Source organism: Hyperolius riggenbachi, chromosome 3 (assembly GCF_040937935.1).
Source record: "Hyperolius riggenbachi isolate aHypRig1 chromosome 3, aHypRig1.pri, whole genome shotgun sequence".
NCBI lineage: Eukaryota > Metazoa > Chordata > Amphibia > Anura > Hyperoliidae > Hyperolius > Hyperolius riggenbachi.
Genome location: NC_090648.1, coordinates 107685427 through 107706096, shown reverse-complemented (window position 1 = coordinate 107706096; position 20670 = coordinate 107685427). Strand labels below are relative to the sequence as shown.

The 20670-nt window shown below is 43.7% G+C and overlaps 1 protein-coding gene across 1 annotated transcript in view; it reads right to left on the bottom strand.

The window, feature by feature from the left end:
• LOXL2 (lysyl oxidase like 2) overlaps positions 1–20670 on the bottom strand; it is an 83540-nt gene that overhangs the window by 8662 nt on the left and 54208 nt on the right. The window contains exons 4-10 of the mRNA XM_068274734.1: positions 15898–16109; positions 14189–14396; positions 13843–14026; positions 12930–13081; positions 11488–11655; positions 7146–7311; positions 5852–6095 (exon numbers count right to left, since the gene is read on the bottom strand). Coding sequence (XP_068130835.1) covers positions 5852–6095; positions 7146–7311; positions 11488–11655; positions 12930–13081; positions 13843–14026; positions 14189–14396; positions 15898–16109 — 1334 coding nt within the window. The remainder of the gene's footprint in view (positions 1–5851; positions 6096–7145; positions 7312–11487; positions 11656–12929; positions 13082–13842; positions 14027–14188; positions 14397–15897; positions 16110–20670) is intronic.

Below are 20670 nucleotides of genomic sequence, written 5' to 3'. Positions count from 1 at the left end.
TGAGCTTGCCATTGTGGCTGCAGCTCAAGTGCTTTGAGTCCACCAGGAGTATAAATGTTATTCTTCTTGTCTTGAACATTCCTTCTTTGCACAACTCACTCATATGGGCTTACTAACCATGGCATACAACCTACATCCATGTACCTATACAGCAGAAGGCCACCTCTTGTTCTGCTTTACCTAGGTAACTACTTTGTAAGCCAGGAAATGCTGGCATGTAGCTGACATCATCAGTTGAAGGCTATTAATTTTAGGAGAGTGTAAATCCTGTGGCAGTCAAAGGACAGCTGGAGCAGGAGGTCAACCCAACTCTACCATTCCCAAGCTCTTTCCAAGGTTGTCATGGAAGCAACAAGACCTCCGTACAGGAAGTAGCTGAAATGTAGAGCCAAAATCAAAAACATGACTTCTTAAGGCTTATTCAATAAGGCAGCAGAACGAGCATTGCTGAGGATGGTGGAACCCTTGGGAGTGATTTACTAAAGAACTGCAGTTGCAAAATGTGTCGGTTCTTGTTACATTTCAAGTAATCTTCATTAAAGTGTTGGTTTCACTTCCCCCTTACTGTAGCAACATCTGAAATAATTTTACTGGTACGCATAACACATCAGGATCTCATAAACACTGGATCGTTCTCAAATGAAATATGTAAAACACATTTGTAGAAGGCATTCTCATGCAGTAATGCAGTGCATATGGGGAGGCACAGGCAGAGGTGCCCCCATCTGAGGAGATTGACAAAAACCCCGTTTCTGTCAGGATGTAATATGCTCGAATTGCCTCTTATTATTTTTATTACCATATATCAAACATCTGCAGTGTTTATAGGGGGAGTAAAGTGTCTTAAAGGGAACCCAAGGTGGAGGCTGCCAAAATTTATTTTTAAACAATACAAGTTGACTGGCTGTCCCCCTGATCCTGTGTCTCTAAAGGCTCATACACACATCAGACTATAGTCTTTGGAAAATGAAAGATCACAGACCAATCTTACCACCCTTCATGTAGTATGAGAGCCATACTCTACACAGTCTTTTCTATGGAGCTGAACTCCACATCAGAAAAAAATCTTTGCAAGATGCTGCACACACAGATGCTGTACAGACACAAAAGATCAGTATCTGCAAAAGATCTGTTCCTGCCAAAGATCCGTTCCTGCAAATTGCAATGATAGTCTATGAAATCTGCAGATCATCATACACACATGATTTAACTGACATCCATCTGCAGATCAAGCAGTCATCTGCAGATCTGAAAATCCATCCTGGTGGATCTGATCTGCAGATGGATGTCAGTTAAATCATGTGTGTATGATGATCTGCAGATGTCATAGACTATGAATGCATTTTGCAGGAATGGATTTTTGGCAGGAACAGATCTTTTGCAGATACTGATCTTTTGTGTCTGTACAGCATCTGTGTGTGCAGCATCTTGCAAAGATTTTTTTCTGATGTGGAGTTCAGCTCCATAGAATAGACTGTGTAGGTATGGCTCTCATACTACATAAAGGGTGGTAAGATTGGTCTGTGATCTTTCATTTTCCAAAGACTATGGTCTGATGTGTGTATGAGCCTTAATGCTTTTAGCCATAGACTTTGAACAAGCATGCAGATCAGGTGCTCTGACTGAAGTCTGACTAGATTAGCTACATGCTTGTTTCAGGGTTTTGACTCAGACTGTACTGATGCCAGAAGATCAACAGGACTGCAAGGAAACTGGTTTTGTTTAAAAGGAAATAAATATGGCATCTTTTCACTACCTGCTTGTGGAAAAGGGCCCTACATTTTACCCAGCTGTATTCCCACCCATCCTCCTGCTGAATCTCCATTAGGAATGTTTGCACTCCTAATGTCAGATCAGATTGGAACTGCAAGGCCGCGTTCACAGTAGTGCAGTAAAATGGCCGCTCATGCAATGCTCCACCTATGTGACGTTCACAGTGCAGTGGGAGCTTTGCTGTATAACGGGTTGTGGTATGGTAATGCACTGCATGCAGTGCGTTACCGGTAAAACACGCACATTAACAGTAGAAGTGAAGCATACTTTTCATTGACTGTATGCTTCACTGTACCCAACACAACGCAAGCACAATGTGCTGCCGCTATCTTGATCCGTTATGTTACCGCTGTCTCAGGTGATGCAATGGCCACTGTAAACGTGACCTTAAGCTTTTGGGTTCCTTTCAATCCTTTATAAAATCACTAGTAACCTTAGCACGTTTGAAAACTGGCTAGGTCTGTCTGTACTCCTCCAGGTGCACGCGTGGCCGCCCCTTCTGGCCCTGTCCTCCCTCCTCTCTACACAGTCTCTGTGTCCCTGCCTGCACGGGACACACACACACACACACAGGAAGTCAGGCACAGGGATGCAGAGACACTTGCATATTATTATAGAGGATGGATCAGTGGATCTGTTTCCTTATGACTGAATTACTCAGCACAGCAAAGACAGTGCAAAGCACAATCTGACAGGCAGTACTGATCCCACAGACAACATGATAAATGAAAGGCTCAGTGTTGTTTACTGTGCTGTATTCTAAAATGACCTCACGCATTCTTCAATTCCTCATCAAGTCACAGATAGTGGGACACTAGCCAGAACAAATGTGTTCATTGGAAAAGGAAATTGTCAAACTGATTGCTAAGAAATGTTCTTCTGTCGTCTTGTGTTTTCTATTTCACAGAGAACACCGTTTCCACCATATTATATCACGATTCAGTCCCTACAGGCCCTGCCACAAACTGCCGCAGTGTATCCTGGTACAAACTCATATGTGGAAAGTGTTGGTAGCTCATATTTAGTTGGCTGAAGCGCTTCCTTCACAGAGGGCTTCTCTATAATGAGGTGCAGATAAAAGTCGCTGGCTTCAGCTTGCAGTATGGAAACAATGAGGCCTGGTGCTGTGTAAGAAAGATGCCAGACATGTGCACATCAGGATCAGTCTGGCTGCTCAGAACGTTCCCTCTTCTCAGGCTGGCTACGTTTTCGAAAGGAAAAAAGCTGGGCTGTTCTGGACAACTAAACACGGGGCCAGTTTTTCACATGTCGTGTATTGTGGTAAAGACATGAGACAAATGCTACTGTGAAACAGAGGATCAGACTGAGCACCTCCAAGGAAGTGACATGTTCTCCATGCTTGCTTTGTGCCTATAGTTGCTTAAATAACTGTCTCTCGCTGTACAGACACCACCTTGGCTCTCAGCCAAGCAACTTGTTTTGTTCTATGGAAAGGAAGAAGGGGATGAGCTGGAGGTTACTCGCTACAAGAATGGCTGATGTTATTACACACACTACAATTTCTCCTGAAAGAGCTCACTTAGCTGAAAATTTCCGAATACAAAGCATCAATTCTAGGAAAATTCCTCCAGAAGGAGAATTCACAGAGAAGCATAAGACCAATTTGATAGGCTGGTCAAAGTCATGTGATCATGTTTTACTTCTGCTTCTGTAGTGAGATATGATTACAATCAGTCTATCGGAGACCATTACATTCATCATGTGCTTTTCCATGAACTCGCATGTAGGAGAATTTCTGTTAGGACAACTTGTCACCTCCTTCTTCAGACTGGTAGTTGTGAGCACTTTACTATTCACGTTAATTTGCCCTTCACAGTGCTGTGCTAAGTTATGCTGGTTTCTGGCTACACTTAGACTTAAGCACAGCTATGTGGCCAGCGCACCCTATTCCAGGTCCAAATGGCAAGAACAGAAGCACGTCTTTCTTCTGCATTCCACATCTAATGTCCGAGAACGTTGGGCTGCTACGTATAATTAAGAGCCGGAATGTACTGAACTGTTTGAGCTGGCAACACCTCTGTGCTATATTTATTGCTTGTTTTGGCTTCTACGTGTTTTTTGGATCTAGTTTTAGACCTGAAAAATCTAATTCTGATCAACAGTAAACAACACAAAGGTGAAGAGTACCAGGTCCATGGGAGCAGGAAGGAACATGGGAGAGATGCCAGGGAGATGGCTATCTAGACTAATAAGCAATAAGTCCAGCACCTTTCTGGCCAGGGTAATGAAGTCAAACCAACTGTCAAAATAATTAGCTGCATAAACGGTTTGTATTATTTGCCTTGTAGCTGTGGAGACTTATGAAGTGTCTACTGTGGTCAATAATGACTGTTCAAGCATTGCTAAGCCAAAGAGGAAGTGTGAAACATAGATTGCTGTGTATTTAGACCACTCCTTATAACTATACTCAGCTGTGTTTACATTGCCCAGTGCAGCCGCCGAATTTGGTCCATTTCCGAGCATCTCATTGAACATCCCTAATTATAAGCAATAAGGACCGGTTCACATTGAGCTTAAAGTGAACCTCCAGACTAAAAATCGACTCAGCAGCACTGAAAAGGCCTGGTGTTTCTTTAACAGTTTCACAGCATCAGAACTTTGTTTCTCTTATACAAGCCTCATTTTTAGCTGCACAGAAGAAAGCTGCCCGGGCTTTTTTCCCCTGATGCTGTGCAAAGCAAGCATGATGGGATTTCTGATGTTGTTGTTCTCGTTCTGCTGTTTTGGTGCAATGTTTTTTTTTTTACATTTTGAATTTGACATTTGAAGCCTAGCGTGTGCAGCTGGGAGGGGTTATGAGGACACAGGATGGTTGGAACTGTGTCTCCTGCTCCTTGTCACCTCCTTTCAAACAAAAAGATGGCTGCCCCCATGACAAAGATGGCAGCCCCCATGAATCACAAACATTTGCCTGTTCTTTTAAAACAGGGTCGGTAAGAGATTATATTACCTATCTACTCTAATTAACATAACTAATGTAACTTAATGAAAGTATGTTTGTTTAGGCTGAAGTTCCACTTTAACCCTTTAGCAGCCAATTTATTTAGTGGCTTGCAAGTGCTCCAGGCTAATTTATTTTAGCACGTAATTTTATTTCTTATGTGTTACATTTCCGTGCTTCTAATTAGCACTACTGTAATGTGTATTTATGTCCACTTGTCATTAGAGGGCAGTGTGAGACAATAACAGAGGACTTCTGCTTTTAGTTTCTATATTTTCTGCTAGCAGAGAGACATCATTCCAAGAATTTACAGCACAACGAGTTCTGCAGACATTGGTGAAAAGAGATAACTCTATTGAAGCTGCAAATGGTTTAAAAATGGGCTGTTTAGCTCTGCTAAACGGAACCGATCCTAGCAGAGGTGAATGGATCCTATGTTAATCAATAGTTCACCGCTGCTGACAAGTTTGGGTCAGCAGCGATTTTTCCAGATCTACACCATCTGTTGCATTGACCGTGCGCTAACAGAACGGAGGATCACAGGTGGAAAACTGATGCCCTTTAAAAACTTCACAGATCAGTTTTCACACAGGTCAGTTTTTCATCCATGCAAGTGTGAATTGGGCCTTAGAGATCCCCTCAAGTGGCTTGCCAAAGTAACTGCTTTTATAAGAAAGAGCCTTTATGAAATATGAATCAGCAGAAATGGCCCATGAGATGGTAATAATTCAACCCTCATGCAAATGGAATTTAAATTGTACGCAGCTTGGCATTTGGGCCAGTCAGATACATTTCCTGCTGATTTTGATTGGTCCAGTTGCAAATATCATACAACTGGCATGCAAGTTGGAACCATAAGCATCTTAGTGACCATCTCTAGTACATAGCTGGTCTGCACAACTACCGCATTCATTTATAAGAGGTATAATTTCTCCACTTAAAATGACATGAATGTTTTTGTACGTTTCTCAGCCTTATTACTTGCATCTCTGGCTTAATGAGCTACTGGTGACAGGACTATGCTGAAATGGTCCTGAAATTGGCCGTGGGCTACAGCAAGATGTTTCTTCAGCCTAGGACGCACACCACCATCCCTCAGCATGAATATGGACTTACCTGTGGCACTCGTGCCATACCCAGGCATGACGTCCATTTTTGGGTCGGAAATCAGCTTGACCATTGTTGTGTATCTGGGAGCTGAAACGTAACAATCGGCGGTATCCAGTGGTGAAACTGGCACGGTCAGCTGAAGAGGAAAGGCAACGTTCTTCATGGGCGCATTGAAGCATAAACATCGGTCTGTCCTCCAGGTAGGTGGTCTGCTCAACCAGTGGAGCATTGAGGACAAGATCTGGGGCAGCTGTCAGCAAGAAAGATGATCAGATGCATAATATAAGTGTGTGACCTTTTACACACAGTTAAATTAAACACAACCCACAGCTAAAATATACAGACACAAAGGGCTAAATTCGACATAATGACAGCCAAGACATAAATATAGGGCACACACCAGTCAGTGCAGCTCAAAAGTGTTTAGAAACCATTTTACCAGTTATACAGGTGAAACTAATATATGAAATAAGAACCCTTTGCAGGTATTTTTGATTTATTAACTGATTAGAGTCTGACACTTTGAGGCTAGAATATGGAACATTTTCACAATATTCTAATAGTCTGAAATTTTGATTTTGGGGTCCTCATAAGCTGTAAGCCATAATCATCAAATTTATAACAAATAAAGGCTTGAAATATCTCGTTTTGCATACAATGTGTCTATTTCATATATTATTTCACCTTTTAAGATGAATTACTGAAATAAATGGACTTTTGCGCAATATTCAAATTTTTCGAGTTTCACCAGTAAAACAGTTGACTGGTTTGTGAACTAATGATTGTGTGCTTTCAGTTGCATGCAGCATCCACAACATTTTTTGGAGGACACTAAGTGCATAATTCCAGAAGAAGCCCTACACTGAGGCGTCACGGGTGGGGCTGTGTTGGTTACAGTGACCCAAGTGCAAACACTTCCGTGATGTAGACACCATCAAGTAAAAGACAACTGTGGGCAGGAAGTGTTGTGAGAATTGTGTCTCAAACATAAACAAGGAACCTGATGAGACAGCAATCCAGTGTTGCTTCATGGTGGGGATGGCCCTAATCTTTATAATACACCTTTGTGTATGGTAGGGCTGTCCAACTGGCGGCCCGCGAGCCGGATGTGGCCCCCGTGCTGCACTCGCTTGCCCAAATAATGTGAGGCCCCTTCCTCTGGCAGGCCCACCTTTTGTTTACACTTGGCTCCACCCTCCCAAAGCCAGGACATTGATGCTCTGCCCCCTCCAGCCAAAAAATCCAGTGCTAGATACACACACCCTGCCCATAGCACAGGTGTAAGGCATAGAAAACTCACTCTCTACACAAGACACTCCGGCAGCGAATCGTCCTCCCCCCTTGGGACAGTTGATGAAGGCTCCATCGTGTCTGCAGTGTGCCAGTGACATTTCTGTGCCCGAGCATTTCACTCCACTCATGACCACATCATCTGCCGTGACGTCTCCGTGCCAGTACCAGGTTTCCTGTAAGGGGGAATACAATTCTCAATATTGTCTTTTTGTTCACCAGCCTTTAATTACTGATATCAGTCCTAGTGACCATTGAAGTCCCATCTCCATATTTGTTTTCAGACTTGCTGATCTGGTTGGTCACAATTGGAATCTCTTCACTGTATAATGAACAACGTTAAAAAAACATCGCCAAACCCTAATAGCAATCAATTAATCAATCAACTCCTATCAGGAATCCCTGTTACTAGTGTATAAAGTGTAATAGACTACAATGCTGTGAGATTTTTTTGGGGATATTTTGGGTTTCCCTAAAATTGACCTCAGACTATGGAGGAGACCCCTCACGCTATGACTATGGTTTGATTCGATTGTGAGCTGTGACATGGCTATGTTTTCTGTAAAGTGCTGCAGAAGGTCTCAGTGCTATATAATAGATACAGTAATTATAATAATTTTCAAGCTATCAGCTTTATATATGTATATCTTTTGTCCTCCACTGCCCTGCTTGGATTGGCCATGACGCTGTGTCTATCTTCCCCGCACACTACCCTACCCCTGTGATTGGCCGCTGCGCCGATTGGATGGTGCATTTGGCCGGAATGGTGTGTGCAGCATCCAGAGAGATGGCAAACACACAGAGCGTAGTGTACGCCACCAGCTAGTGAAATAATAATTTAGCAAGCTTCTCCCAGAGGCTCAGACTGTGTCACTTCTAGGTAAAGACTTCTGTTGACACAGCACAATCTTTCTTTGCTCTGGTTTTCATACATAAGGTTCTGATGAGTTAATTTAACGTCCTTGTCCTGAAGCTCCCTGCAGACTTTAGACAGCATGATCCAGCCACCCATGTAAACACAAACGCCTTCCTCAGCCAAGCATTTTTGTCAATGTCTTTATACATTATATGCATTAATATATATTATATTAATGTCTTAAATCTAGGTTAAGGGTGGTTTCTGGAGTGATTGTGGTAGATGACTCACATACACTGCCTGGCTACATGGAGATTAGCTGCAAAGACAACAGTATGGCTTAGTGCAAGCATATCACACTACAGCCCAGGCAGTGACAGGGTAGTTTATTGTAAGGGTTTATTCAGCGCTCAAAACCTCTCACTATACCTTTAGGGAGAGGTGACATCACACAGTAACATTCCTACGGTGCACACAGCAAGTCAGCATACTTTCCTTTCACAAATGAGCCTATAGGTAGAAGCCACATGTAGAAAGAACGTCAGCCGTTGGAAAGTGCTGCATTTATAATGTGTTTTTCCACCCCTGTGGGCAGAGATGGCTGAGCTCTGTCTGTCTGCCTATTGTGAAGTACTTCTACCAGGAGAATAAGAGGGAAGGCTCCACAGAATGGCTGTGTGGGGAATATAGGCTTCTTTTCCACAGGCAGCTGAAAGGCCAGTTTGTCAGGCAGCTTCGCCTCCCAGCTGCTGGGCACAAGTGCCATTTGGCTGCAAATACGTCTCTTGTTGCGTCTGAGCATGGCAACCGCCTGGTCGATGCACAGGAACAACTGACAGGCAGTGAATAAACAAACCTTAAAGCTGACCTAAACTCAGAACTTTCTCTCTGCTCTAAAAGATAAGCAACTGCATAATAACCTTTAAAGAAAAAATATTTCCTTGTTACAGCTTATAGAGCTTCTACAGAGATGCGGCAGTGTGGTTACTTCCTGGTATCCTGGGGGCACAGAAAGGGTTAACTTCCTGAGTTTACATATGAGCTCACAATTCGGCAGAGTCGGCATACAGCTGACAGCTCAAATTACACTAGCTCATTACTTGCTGAGAAGGGAGAATTAGATTTTCTGTTCTCTATAAACATGCACAGGGTGGATTTCTCTGTGTTCTCATTGGTCTTGATTCACTAACCGGCGCTAAACAGGTTAGTGTGCCTTATCACTTAGTGGGTACAAACTACAGCGCTAACCTTATCTGAGGTTAGTGTGCCTTATCTGAGTTAGTGTGCCTTATCTGAGGTTAGTGTGCCTTATCTGAGGTTAGTGTGCCTTATCTAAACTTAGTGCCCTTTAAGTAGCTTTGTGCACACTAAAAGATGCACAAAGCGACATCGCGCACTGCACCGTGCACAGCACTCACAACATAATGCGCCGATCGTTGCGAGTGGTGCGACGATAACTACGCACCCGGTATACTGTATATGATAGATGCGACCTAAACGGCGCATCAGTGCGCCATTATCGTCGCATCCTATGTGACCTTATGGTCGCATCATATACAGTATAGCGGATGTGTCATTATCGTCGCACCCCGCGCAAAGATCGGCGCGTTACGCTGTGCGCGACGTAGCTTTGTGCATCTTTTAGTGTGCACAAAGCTACTTAAGGGGCACTAACCTCAGATAAGGCACACTAACCTCAGATAAGGCGCACTAACCGGCTTAGTGCCGGTTAGTGAATCAAGGCCATTGTCTCCTGTGCAAAAGTTCAGATCCGCTTTAAGCTGCCGCTGGAAAAGAGTCCTAAGTGGTGTGCAGAAAGAGGAGGGCAAATGTTTTTAATGCTACAAAAAAAAAGGTTGGTAAGGAAAATGTCATGCTGACAAGCAGGTACATTAAGAGTTCACACTTCAGCAGACTATAGAGTGTTTAATAAAATGCACTTGTCAAAGTTCCTGAACAATTCTGAAGGGCTAACAACAATTGGCAATCAGGTCCTTTCTTTTATTTTCAAGCCTCTTCTATGAAAGGGCAGTGCAGTAGAATAATGCTCGGATCAAGGATTCTGATTGGCTGCTCTGCTCTCCATGTTGGCTCCAGTCTTCCTTATAGTGGCTTTAAAAAAATCTTTCCCAGCATGAATATGACGTTATTTGACTCGTCTACTGTACATAAAGCATGCTGCATCCACAGCACCCGCCTAGCTATTAGTGTTGTTAGGCCAATGAGTGCAGACCTGATTGGTCGCTATTAGTTAATGCCCATCACTGTCACCTCGCACCATGTTATTCAGCGAATTCGCTCTATATACATTTAGGAATCCAGTTCATCCTGGGTAATGTAAGCGAATCCCAGCATTCCATATGTGCCATATGTTTATGTGTGCTACGTGTACACGACTCCAGTGGGTTCTGATCTAATACATCTAGTTTATTGCTAACATTCCTTGCTACCTCCCCCCCCCCCCCCCCTCCTCCTCAGTTTGGCAGGAACAATTGTACATGTTGCACAACATTAGATATTCTGCTTCCAGCTGCGATACACAGAATATTGTCTGCTCTCCACGCTGCGGAATGAGGCCAGGGAACATTCCTGTAGCGACTGCAGAGCAAGGCATGCTACAGCGCTTACTTATGTCACCAGCATCCCCAGCCAGGCAGGCCTACGCAATGAAGCCTTCACTTCCAGAGCAGATGCTGTTTATGGCCACTGAATATTATTATTTGGTATTTATACAGCCCCGACATCTTCCGCAGCACTTTTACAGAGTATATAAAGTATCAGGGCCAGCGCTACCATTAAGGCAAAGGGGGCAATTTCCCCCGGGCCCCAGAGCGCTATTACCCCCCCCCCCCACACACACACACACACGGTTGGAACCTCCCCAGGTTTACCATGACTGCTCCCTGGGGCCCTTGCACCGTTTGAGGCTATATTGCAACTCACCTGTCCTGGCGCACTGCTCCGCCCATGCTCCCGTCTTCATCACCGCAGACTGACTCTCCCCCATGGCCTGTTGCATGACATTACACATAACATGCGCCAGATTACTGAGGAGAGCCAGGCAGCGGGGATTAAGACAACACTGATGGAGCAACGCACCAGAAAAGGTGAGTTGTAATCCAGCTACAAATCGTGTAGGGGCCTCAGGGAGCAGTCTGGGGGGTCCCACAGCTGGGGTGCAGCAGTGCTCGAAGGCTCCGGGGAGTACAGTAGAGTTGAGGGGGGAGATCAGGGGAGGGGGGGCGGCTGATGGCTCTGGGACCCCTAGTGCTGAATTTGCTCAGGGTAGGATGGTGGGGGAAGGTCACCTTTGCCCCAGGATCCCACTGGAGTTTAAACCGGCCCTGTATAGTATTTTCACTAACATTTCCTAAGAGGGGTTCACAATCTAATCCCCCCCATGGACAGATGTCCATCGTAGTGTAGGGAAAATTTTAGGGAGAAGCCATTTAACCTATCAGTATGTTTCTTAGACATCTGCAACCAAGTGCCTTACCTGAAAAGCATGATTGGCAAAACCAAGTCCCAGCTGGCGACAAACAATCATGGCTTCCATTGTGCCCCAGCCTTCACTGCACACGGTGCCCCAACGCAGGGTTCCATTGCGCTCCATTAGTACCTCCACTCGCCCCTCTGTTGGGGTACGTCCTCCGCTCAGACGCATCTATGGAGACATAGACCACCAGAGATAAGGTACTGTAGCACTAGAGTACTCAGTTCATCCTTCTAGCTCACAGTTTAACAGTAACCAAAAACGGGTCAACTATAGCCTGATAATGCAGATAATCAATTCTCCCTGATTGAAGGTGTGATCAGTTCAATTCGCCACATTTCATCAAATTGCTTCTGAAATTGCTGATTGAAAATCAATCAAACTGCTGTGCTGCACAAAGCTATGACTCTCTATCAATACATATTTAGTACCATTCCCTATAACATCAAATGACAAAAATTAACTGCAATTAAAATAATTAGATACATTGCTGACATAATGAACCCGTTGGAATAATTGACTTATGCATGGTTTGCACAGCTAATTTTTAGATGGGGATCCTTAAAAAGATGCAAATAATTCTGGGTTAATACTGCTGAAAGCACCTACAATGGGCACATGAGCATCAGAAGTGGACCATGAAAGCATATTTATTTGGCCTTCAAATTTTCCAGATCTCAGCCATTTTGATCAGCATCTGTAGGATGTGCTGGAAAACCAAGCCTGATCCATGGAGGCCTCACCTCACAACTACAAGACCTTTCTGACTCCATTCATGGCCCTCATGGAGGCCTCACCTCACAACTACAAGACCTTTCTGACTCCATTCATGGCGCCCATGGAGGCCTCACCTCACAACTACAAGACCTTTCTGACTCCATTCATGGCCCTTATGGAGGCCTCACCTCACAACTACAAGACCTTTCTGACTCCATTCATGGCCCTCATGGAGGCCTCACCTCACAACTACAAGACCTTTCTGACTCCATTTATGGCCCTCATGGAGGCCTCACCTCACAACTACAAGACCTTTCTGACTCCATTTATGGCCCTCATGGAGGCCTCACCTCACAACTACAAGACCTTTCTGACTCCATTTATGGCCCTCATGGAGGCCTCACCTCACAACTACAAGACCTTTCTGACTCCATTTATGGCCCTCATGGAGGCCTCACCTCACAACTACAAGACCTTTCTGACTCCATTTATGGCCCTCATGGAGGCCTCACCTCACAACTACAAGACCTTTCTGACTCCATTTATGGCCCTCATGGAGGCCTCACCTCACAACTACAAGACCTTTTTTACTCCATTCATGGTGCTCTGTGCAGCCACACATATCAAAGATTGGCCCTGGACACATGTAACTCAGAGCAGGATCATCCACCAGGGAACCTAGGCACCTAGGCAGGTGCTTGGGGCCTAGTGGGCTTCATGGGCCTCACCTGGTTCTGGAATCCCATGGCCGGTACATTGCACCTCACTGAGGCGTCCTCCTCGTGGTTGCAGCTCTGGGAATGCATGTTAAATTTGCAGTCTATGAGTGACTTCTCAAAACCGCTGCATTCAATTTCACTCATGTGAATGTGGCCAATCCCTGGAGAGACAGAGAAACAGTTATTTGTCATTTGCTGTTCAACTCAGAGACGACTAGAATGCTGGAAAGTAGGACACTGCTGTATGTTACAAATGCATGAAAATGGTGACACAAGCTGGTCACACTCAATATATGGTGGTCATCACTTCCAAGTACTAAACAAACGTTTATAGATCTTGTCTGTAGTGAATTGCTTGTTTGCCTCCTGTGCTTTATGGTCATTCATACTGGATACTTTAGTGTGCACAGTGAACCCTGGAATTGTTACCCAGGCTCTGGTTACCCTTAGGGTTAAATTAAGTACAGTGCAATGTGCTTATCCTTGTCTAGTAACCTAGAACAACCAATCATAAATCAACTCTTCAATAGCAGTAGAAAAGGTGCAGGTCTGCACTAGATGCTGACTAGGAAGCCAATTGAGGGAAGTGGTGACTTACTGTGCCCTCTGGACACTAACAATCTTGTCACTCCGTTCGGTGTTGGTCTCTGAGGAAGCGAGTTGTACTCTCGGAACGGCTATTTGGCCGCTTACACTACTTATTTGTCTGTTTGTATTGATGATGCAGTAAAAACAGTGTCTTGCAATCGCAATCTTACAGGTGCCCGAAATCCATTTTCTACTGTATTGGAGTAATAAATCAACTCTCTTGGTGATCCTTTTAAAATAGCATAAAGCTGGAAGCTGATGTAATAGCGGTACTACATGTGCAAATTAATATCCGGATTTGCCTAGTTTGATACATTTGGCCCTATGACATTACCCTGCCCCAGCTGTGCTCCAGATAAGGCCTCTTTGGCGGTGCCAAACCCAAGTTCTCTGCAGACCACACTGGCAGAAACCAAGTTCCATCGGTCATCACAAATGGTTCCCCACTCATTATTCTTCAGGACCTCAACTCGTCCCTCTCCAATGTTAGCTCCACCCCTCAGGCGGACCAGTGGCTCCTGAAAAGGGTAGCAGAAGAAACACAAGTGAGATGCAACAACCAGTATAAAGTCTCCTTTCATCAGAAACCATGCTACTCCTTTCCTGTTCTTAAAATACAGCTTAGTCTCTATGTAGTTATGGTTAAAGGCTCCTCCCAGCACACAGTCTCCGCCTCTCACCTCTGGACGATATGCTTTCCTGAAGCCTGCGGCTGGACTTGGAGCGAAGCCTCTTCCTGGTGTGCAGCTGACAACAGCCGGAGCCCCACCAGGGCACGTCTGGTTTATAGGGGCGCCTCCCATTTTGCAGGAGGAAATGTGGGATTCACTTCCAGTGCAGTTAGCTGAGAATTTCCAGAAGTTGTGCTTCTTACGGGTTGCAAATATTCTGTGAAAATAAAAGATCGCAAACGATGAGCAAATAACATAGAGAACGATTGAAACATGCTGCAGTTCCAGTTCTGAGCAGCAGATGGCAGCAATAAATATTTCTAAAAGAAGAAAAGAGAGTGGGGCTGGCACTGCAATTCTGAGACTGAGCATGCCATTTAAGAGTCTGAAGCCTTAAAAAAAATCCTCGTTTTACTAGACATTTATGTTAAGCATTATGTACAGAGCTAAAATGCCGCCTTTCCGCGGCAGAACAATGTAATTAAACCCCCCAAATCCCCGGGTCAAAATTTGGGGCTCCTTCCTGGTAGAGGTAGAGCTTTGTGCAGTAGTAGTTCTGCCTCTACTCGCATCAATCCCCGCGGATCTCCGCCTCCTCCCGTCACTCTCAGTCTTCTTTCACTGAGAGGGGCGGGGAGAGGCGGAGATTGACACGACTGGAGGCAGAGCTACAGCACAAAGCTCTGCCTCCCTGGGCAGCAAAATCCACAACGTGGAAAGTCGTGGAATTTTGCCCTGGGACTTTCCAGGGTTTAATTACATTGTTCTGCCGCGGGAATGCGGCGTTTTCACATATTGCTTAACATAAATGTCAAGTAAAGAGGAATTTTTTAAGGCTTCAGACTCTTTAAAGGGACCAGAATTGTTACAGTCACTCCATCAATACTGGCCAGTCCAGTCCCATGCCTTAGCGATCTTTGAGTGCTGGCGCTCTATCCTCCTACATATAAATATTTCTAAACTGATTTTAGTCTAAAGACTATTCTTGAGCACAGCTGGTATAGGAAATAAACTGTGTTATTAAAAATGCATTACGGATGCAAACTAACCCAACACATCCTTTCTTCAGAAAAAGTTTATATTGCCTCCCAAAGGAGACGACCTACTCTGAGCTATGATGCTATTATGTCTTGTGTGGATAAGAAAATGATCTACGAGCCCATCAATGTCAGAATAGGCAACTCCTTAACCCACTTTGAAAAAGTATGGCAACCATGGGTGGATCATAGAGGAAGTTTGCAAATGGTTCAGGTCTTAAATGATTGATAGTGATGTGCCAGCCAACGAAACTTCTCTCAGCCTTTGGAGCGCTTTATCCCATGTCCATTCTTGTCGCCTTTGTTATTCTGTGTTATTGAGCCCTAGACAATTAGTGATAACCCATCCCCTATTGTACTGTCCTTATTCATATAACTTTACAGTTTGTACACTTTATTTCCGCATATTTTTGCATTTTCTTTCTTCTTTAATGTCCCACTGTAGTCTACATATCCTTGATTTTAATAATATGTGTTTCCATCTACTGATGACTTCTATTGCTTTGAGTATATGTATGTTACTTTACATGTTACTAATTTTGACAGCTTGTTATTTCTACTAATATGCTCTCAATAAAGATTATTTTGAATACTAAAATGAATTTCAGATTAAAATGCTTTACTGATTGGGATGAAGTGCTATTTTTAAACATGTAATTTTGCGTTGACAGGTTCTCTTACTTGTAGACCTTCTGGTTGTACTTCCTCTCCCCAGGGAAGCCGAACATGCCACATATGACTCTGGTGTTCTTGGTGGTCCAGTGGGTGTCACACACCTGCTTCCACGTTCTGTCTACCTTCACCTCCACGTAGCCCTCAGTGACGGGTACCCGTTTGCGGTATGTGGCAAGGATTGGGCGGATGCGCACTTCTTCCACCAAGATGTTCAGCACCTGCGGGGGATAGCGGCATATTATAAGCTCGGGACATGACTGTGGTATTGGATAATTAAAGAGAAGCCAAACCATAAATATTTCTGAAATGTTGTCATATTGGTGCAATGTTCTATCCGCTGTACCTGACATGTCGGGGCAGCTCTGATTATATAGGAAATCATTTATGTACCAGCTGCTGCTATATCTCCCCCACATTCCAAGACCTAATCACTGGCGTGACTCAGGATTATTCAGAGAAATCTGCTGTCCCTGGTCAATACTGGGAGTTTACCAAGCGGAAGACATAACTGCGCCTTATTTTTAGTGTATAAACAGGTGCAGGGCAGCCGACCGCAGACCGACAGTCAGCAGAGGCTTTTTTTTACAGAAGTTAGCTTTTTGGCTAAAAGGGTGCATGGAAGGATAAAAATATCTCTAAAGTACAAGTTACAATAACATATTAACAGCATCACTGGCTCCTTTCATCTCTCCTCCCAAATATACTACTGGAGCAGCTAGACCAAGATCATTACACCTCATTGCTAAGATAAAAACATGGTGCCCTTCTGTGATGACTCGTTGCTACAGGTGCAAACTACAGGGCTGCCTCCATAACCCTTGCTTCACTCATTCCATGCCACTGATACACAAAGTATGAGTACCCCAGAGCTTGCACCTGTAAAAACAAAAACAGCAATGGGAATACCTAGGTTAGCATCCTGAGAATATATATATATATATATATATATATATATATATATATATATATATATATATATATATATATATATATATATATATTAAATCACATATATAACATAAATATGTTTGCTCCCTAGAACTCAGGCTACCGGTGGGGTGACAGTACAGAGACAACTGCATGTGACATGTCTGATGTCTGCACAATCCAGTCACTTTTGCAGAGTAAAGCTTAGTTTATTCACATCTCGTGACAACAGTCCATTCACATAGCCAACGACCGTTTCGGGGCCACCGAAATGGTCGTTGGTTATGTGAATGGACAGTTGTCACGAGATGTGAATGCAATAGCTAAAGCTACAGCATGTACCCACGCTACGCAAAAGTCAGTGGATACATCCGAAACATCCAACAAACTACAGATTTTGCCGTATTGGCTGCATGTCGCAAAAAAATGTAGCCAAACGTCAACAAGTGATTAACTCAAACAACTGTTGGGCAGATATCATGCAGTTGCCCGCGTGTGTACAATGTGGTTTAAACGGTATTGTTCTACAGAATGCACACATGTCGTGCATAATGTTGCTTCTGCTTGCCAATGAGTTGGTCATTTGCAATATCAGTGTGCAAACTACATAGCTGGGAAGACTCATTGTTTGGTGGCAACTTTTGTATAGTGTGCGTACGGACCTTTAGACTGAGGCCAACCAATCAGAAATAGGCTTTATTGCTTTACTAAAGGATCTGAAGTTGTAGATGAAAGCGTACATGTGGTTGTAGCTCATCCGTCAGATTTAGGGATGACGGTGGCCTGTGTGAGATCATCTGGACTTGGCACAACCAGCGTGAGTCAGAGTAGGTCAGTGTTCTACTCTACGTGACCGGAGCAGATGGAGGAGACAGGAGACAGAGGTTTGCTTAACCCCAATGTGGCCACTTCCATGATGTGCTGAGTATCCCATTCTTTCCTAAAGAAGATATTAATAATAAAGTACCATAAAGGAGAACATAAACCGCAGCATATAATTAGTCTGTGGTTTTCAAGCCTCTAACACGTGCAGATATTGTGCTTATTTCCTGAAACTTCTACTTAAAGGCTAGAGCTTGCCATTGCCATATGTGGACAGCTCCATCCAAGCCACAGACAGGTCCACCTACAACAGGCAGTCTCATGGCGTCCACACATGTTCAGGCAATTCAAGGCCAGAAAAAAAATGATGACATTCAGGGGCGTAGCAATAGGGGTTGCAGAGGTAGCGACCGCATCGGGGCCCTTGGGCCAGAGGGGCCCCGAAGGGCCCTGCCTCAATTACAGTATTAGCTCTCTATTGGTCCTGTGCTCAGAATAATCACTTCTATAGATACTTTGAATGGTAGCAATCATTAACAAGCTGTTCCCCATCCCCTTCTTGCACCTCTGACACTGTAGTTGCCATTGGCAGGTTTTGGTGCGCCGTATCAATTGTTATGTATAGAGTGCTTGGGGGGCCCCATTGTAAAACTTGCATCGGGGCCCATAGCTCCTTAGCTACGCCACTGATGACATTGCAATCAACCTAGACCATATACGAACTTTGCAAGTTAACCACAACAAGCCACCAAAATATTTTTGACTATTTTTATGTTTTTTTTGTTTTGTTTTTTTTACAGCAAACTGAAATGTGGATAGCATTTAATAGAAATTATTGTAACTATAACTTCTAGTGTTCAGTCAATACAAAAAAAAACAAAAAACACATTGCATTGACTATTAGGTCAAACATTTCAATTGCTATGTGCGGGCACCCCTGGAGATCTATATAAATCCATTGCAACCAACTGTCCCAGTTTCTGAGGGACAGTCCCTCTTTGGGAACCTAATTCCTCTGTCCCTGTTTCTGCCTTATTTGTCCCTTTTCCAGGACTGATGTACAGATCTGTGTAAATACTGTATATGTATTTCTCTACTGAAATATATGTTTAAAGGATGGGAATAAAGTTTGGAACCAATTAAACGGATCATTTACTTAATTTCAAATGTTAATATGAAGAAAAACTAGTGATGATAGAAATGACCAGTAAGGTTTAAATTCTAAACATACGGTACATCTTTTGCTCATGAATTTTTAGTGGTATGCGTGGCTAGGGGTGTGGTTGAGAGCTTGATTAGAGGTGTGGCAGAGGAGTGTCTTAAACTGAAAAAAAAGTTGGGAGGTATGATAAGTCCACACGGATCTAGTTCTTCCATCCAGGCACACAGGAAGCCACGTCTACATCAAGAAACACAGGAAGCTTCCCCTCCTCCCAGACACACAGGAAGCCACATCTGGGCACACAGGGAGCTACTGCTACATCAGGGCACACAGGGAGCTACCACTAAATCAGGGCACACAGGGAGCTACCACTAAATCAGGGCACACAGGGACTTACTGCTACATCCAGGCGCACAAGGCACCTACTGCTACATCAGGGCACACAGGGAGCTACCACTAAATCAGGGCACACAAGGGACCTACTGCTACATCCAGGCACACAGGGTGCTCCAGCAGTCTTTCAGGAACACAGAGAGCTACTGCTACATTCCAGCTCATAGATTCCGGTTGCATTTTTAATGCAGTACCACCTAAGGGACCAAAGATCACAGCCATCCATTATTGGCTTTCGGCCCTGTTCCTTGTGTGCAGAGATTTGTCAGGATTTGCTGAATCGTTTAATGATACTATATAGTGTAGGTGATGAGTTTCCATAATTCTTGGCAATTTTACAATAGGAACATTGTTGCACTATTTTTGGAATTAGGCCTCGTTCACATCAGGGACGTTTCTGTGCGCTTTCCACAGCGCACTGCCCTGTGCGATCAGCAAGGTATTAATTTTTCCATGTAACTAAATGTAGCTGGTTCACATCTATGCGCTGCGCTGAGCAGCGTTACAAAAACGTAGTGTTGCATGCATTTCTGTGCGCTGAGCTGTAAAGCGCACATCAATGCAAGTGAATGGGTGCGCTTTTTTAGCACATAGAAGCGCGTACAAGCGCATAGAAGCGCATGTGTCTTTTACCCCATTTGGAGAAAAAAATACATTTACATACAAAAAAAAGTTTTATTGACAACTGCTGCTGCTACAGTAAGCAAAACGTGCTTTAAAGAAGCGCAGCGCAACGCACAGAAACGCGCACTAAAGCGCGCACAAGCGCATGCGTTTTTTACCACACGCTTTAACACGTTTTTCAGCGCAGCAGATGTGAACGAGGCCTTACACAACTTTTCCAGTATTTTATTGTTGCTGTCCTTTTCTTTTTTAAACAGGTAATTAGCATAAAATTCCTAATGGACATATATTTTACTTAAAATAAAATTCTTAGTTTGAACATTAAGTGTGTTTTAATTAAAATTTTATACACTTCTTTTTGGAAATGGGTTTGTAATTTCATTAATTTTAATAAAAACATAAGAGTTATGGTAATTAAATAATAAAAGAATTAATCAAATAGTACTATTTTTGTAATACCTGGGGCTGTGCATCTGGGCTCTAAACATATTCAAACACACATACATTCTCTGTCTGCATGTGTGTACACGCCACAAAGAACATCTGCTAAATGTAGGAAAAAACACTAGGAAAAGTGTCTCAAAAAAAATGTCTCAAACTCTTGCACAGCACACAATGAAAAGTCTTTTTTCCACATATAGTTGCCGAAGAAATGTACTGCTCCGTTTTCTTCTGTGATTGTTTAGCCAGATCAAAGTGTCTAGTTAGTTCTTATCAGTGGCTGTGAATAGACTGCAAAGGAGCTCTTCCATCTGCCCATACAGTAAACACAGAGGCTTAACCCCTTCAGTGCTCCCTGGAAAGTGAATCCAAGTTAAAACTTCAAGTTTTTTTTTAGGACTTCCATACTT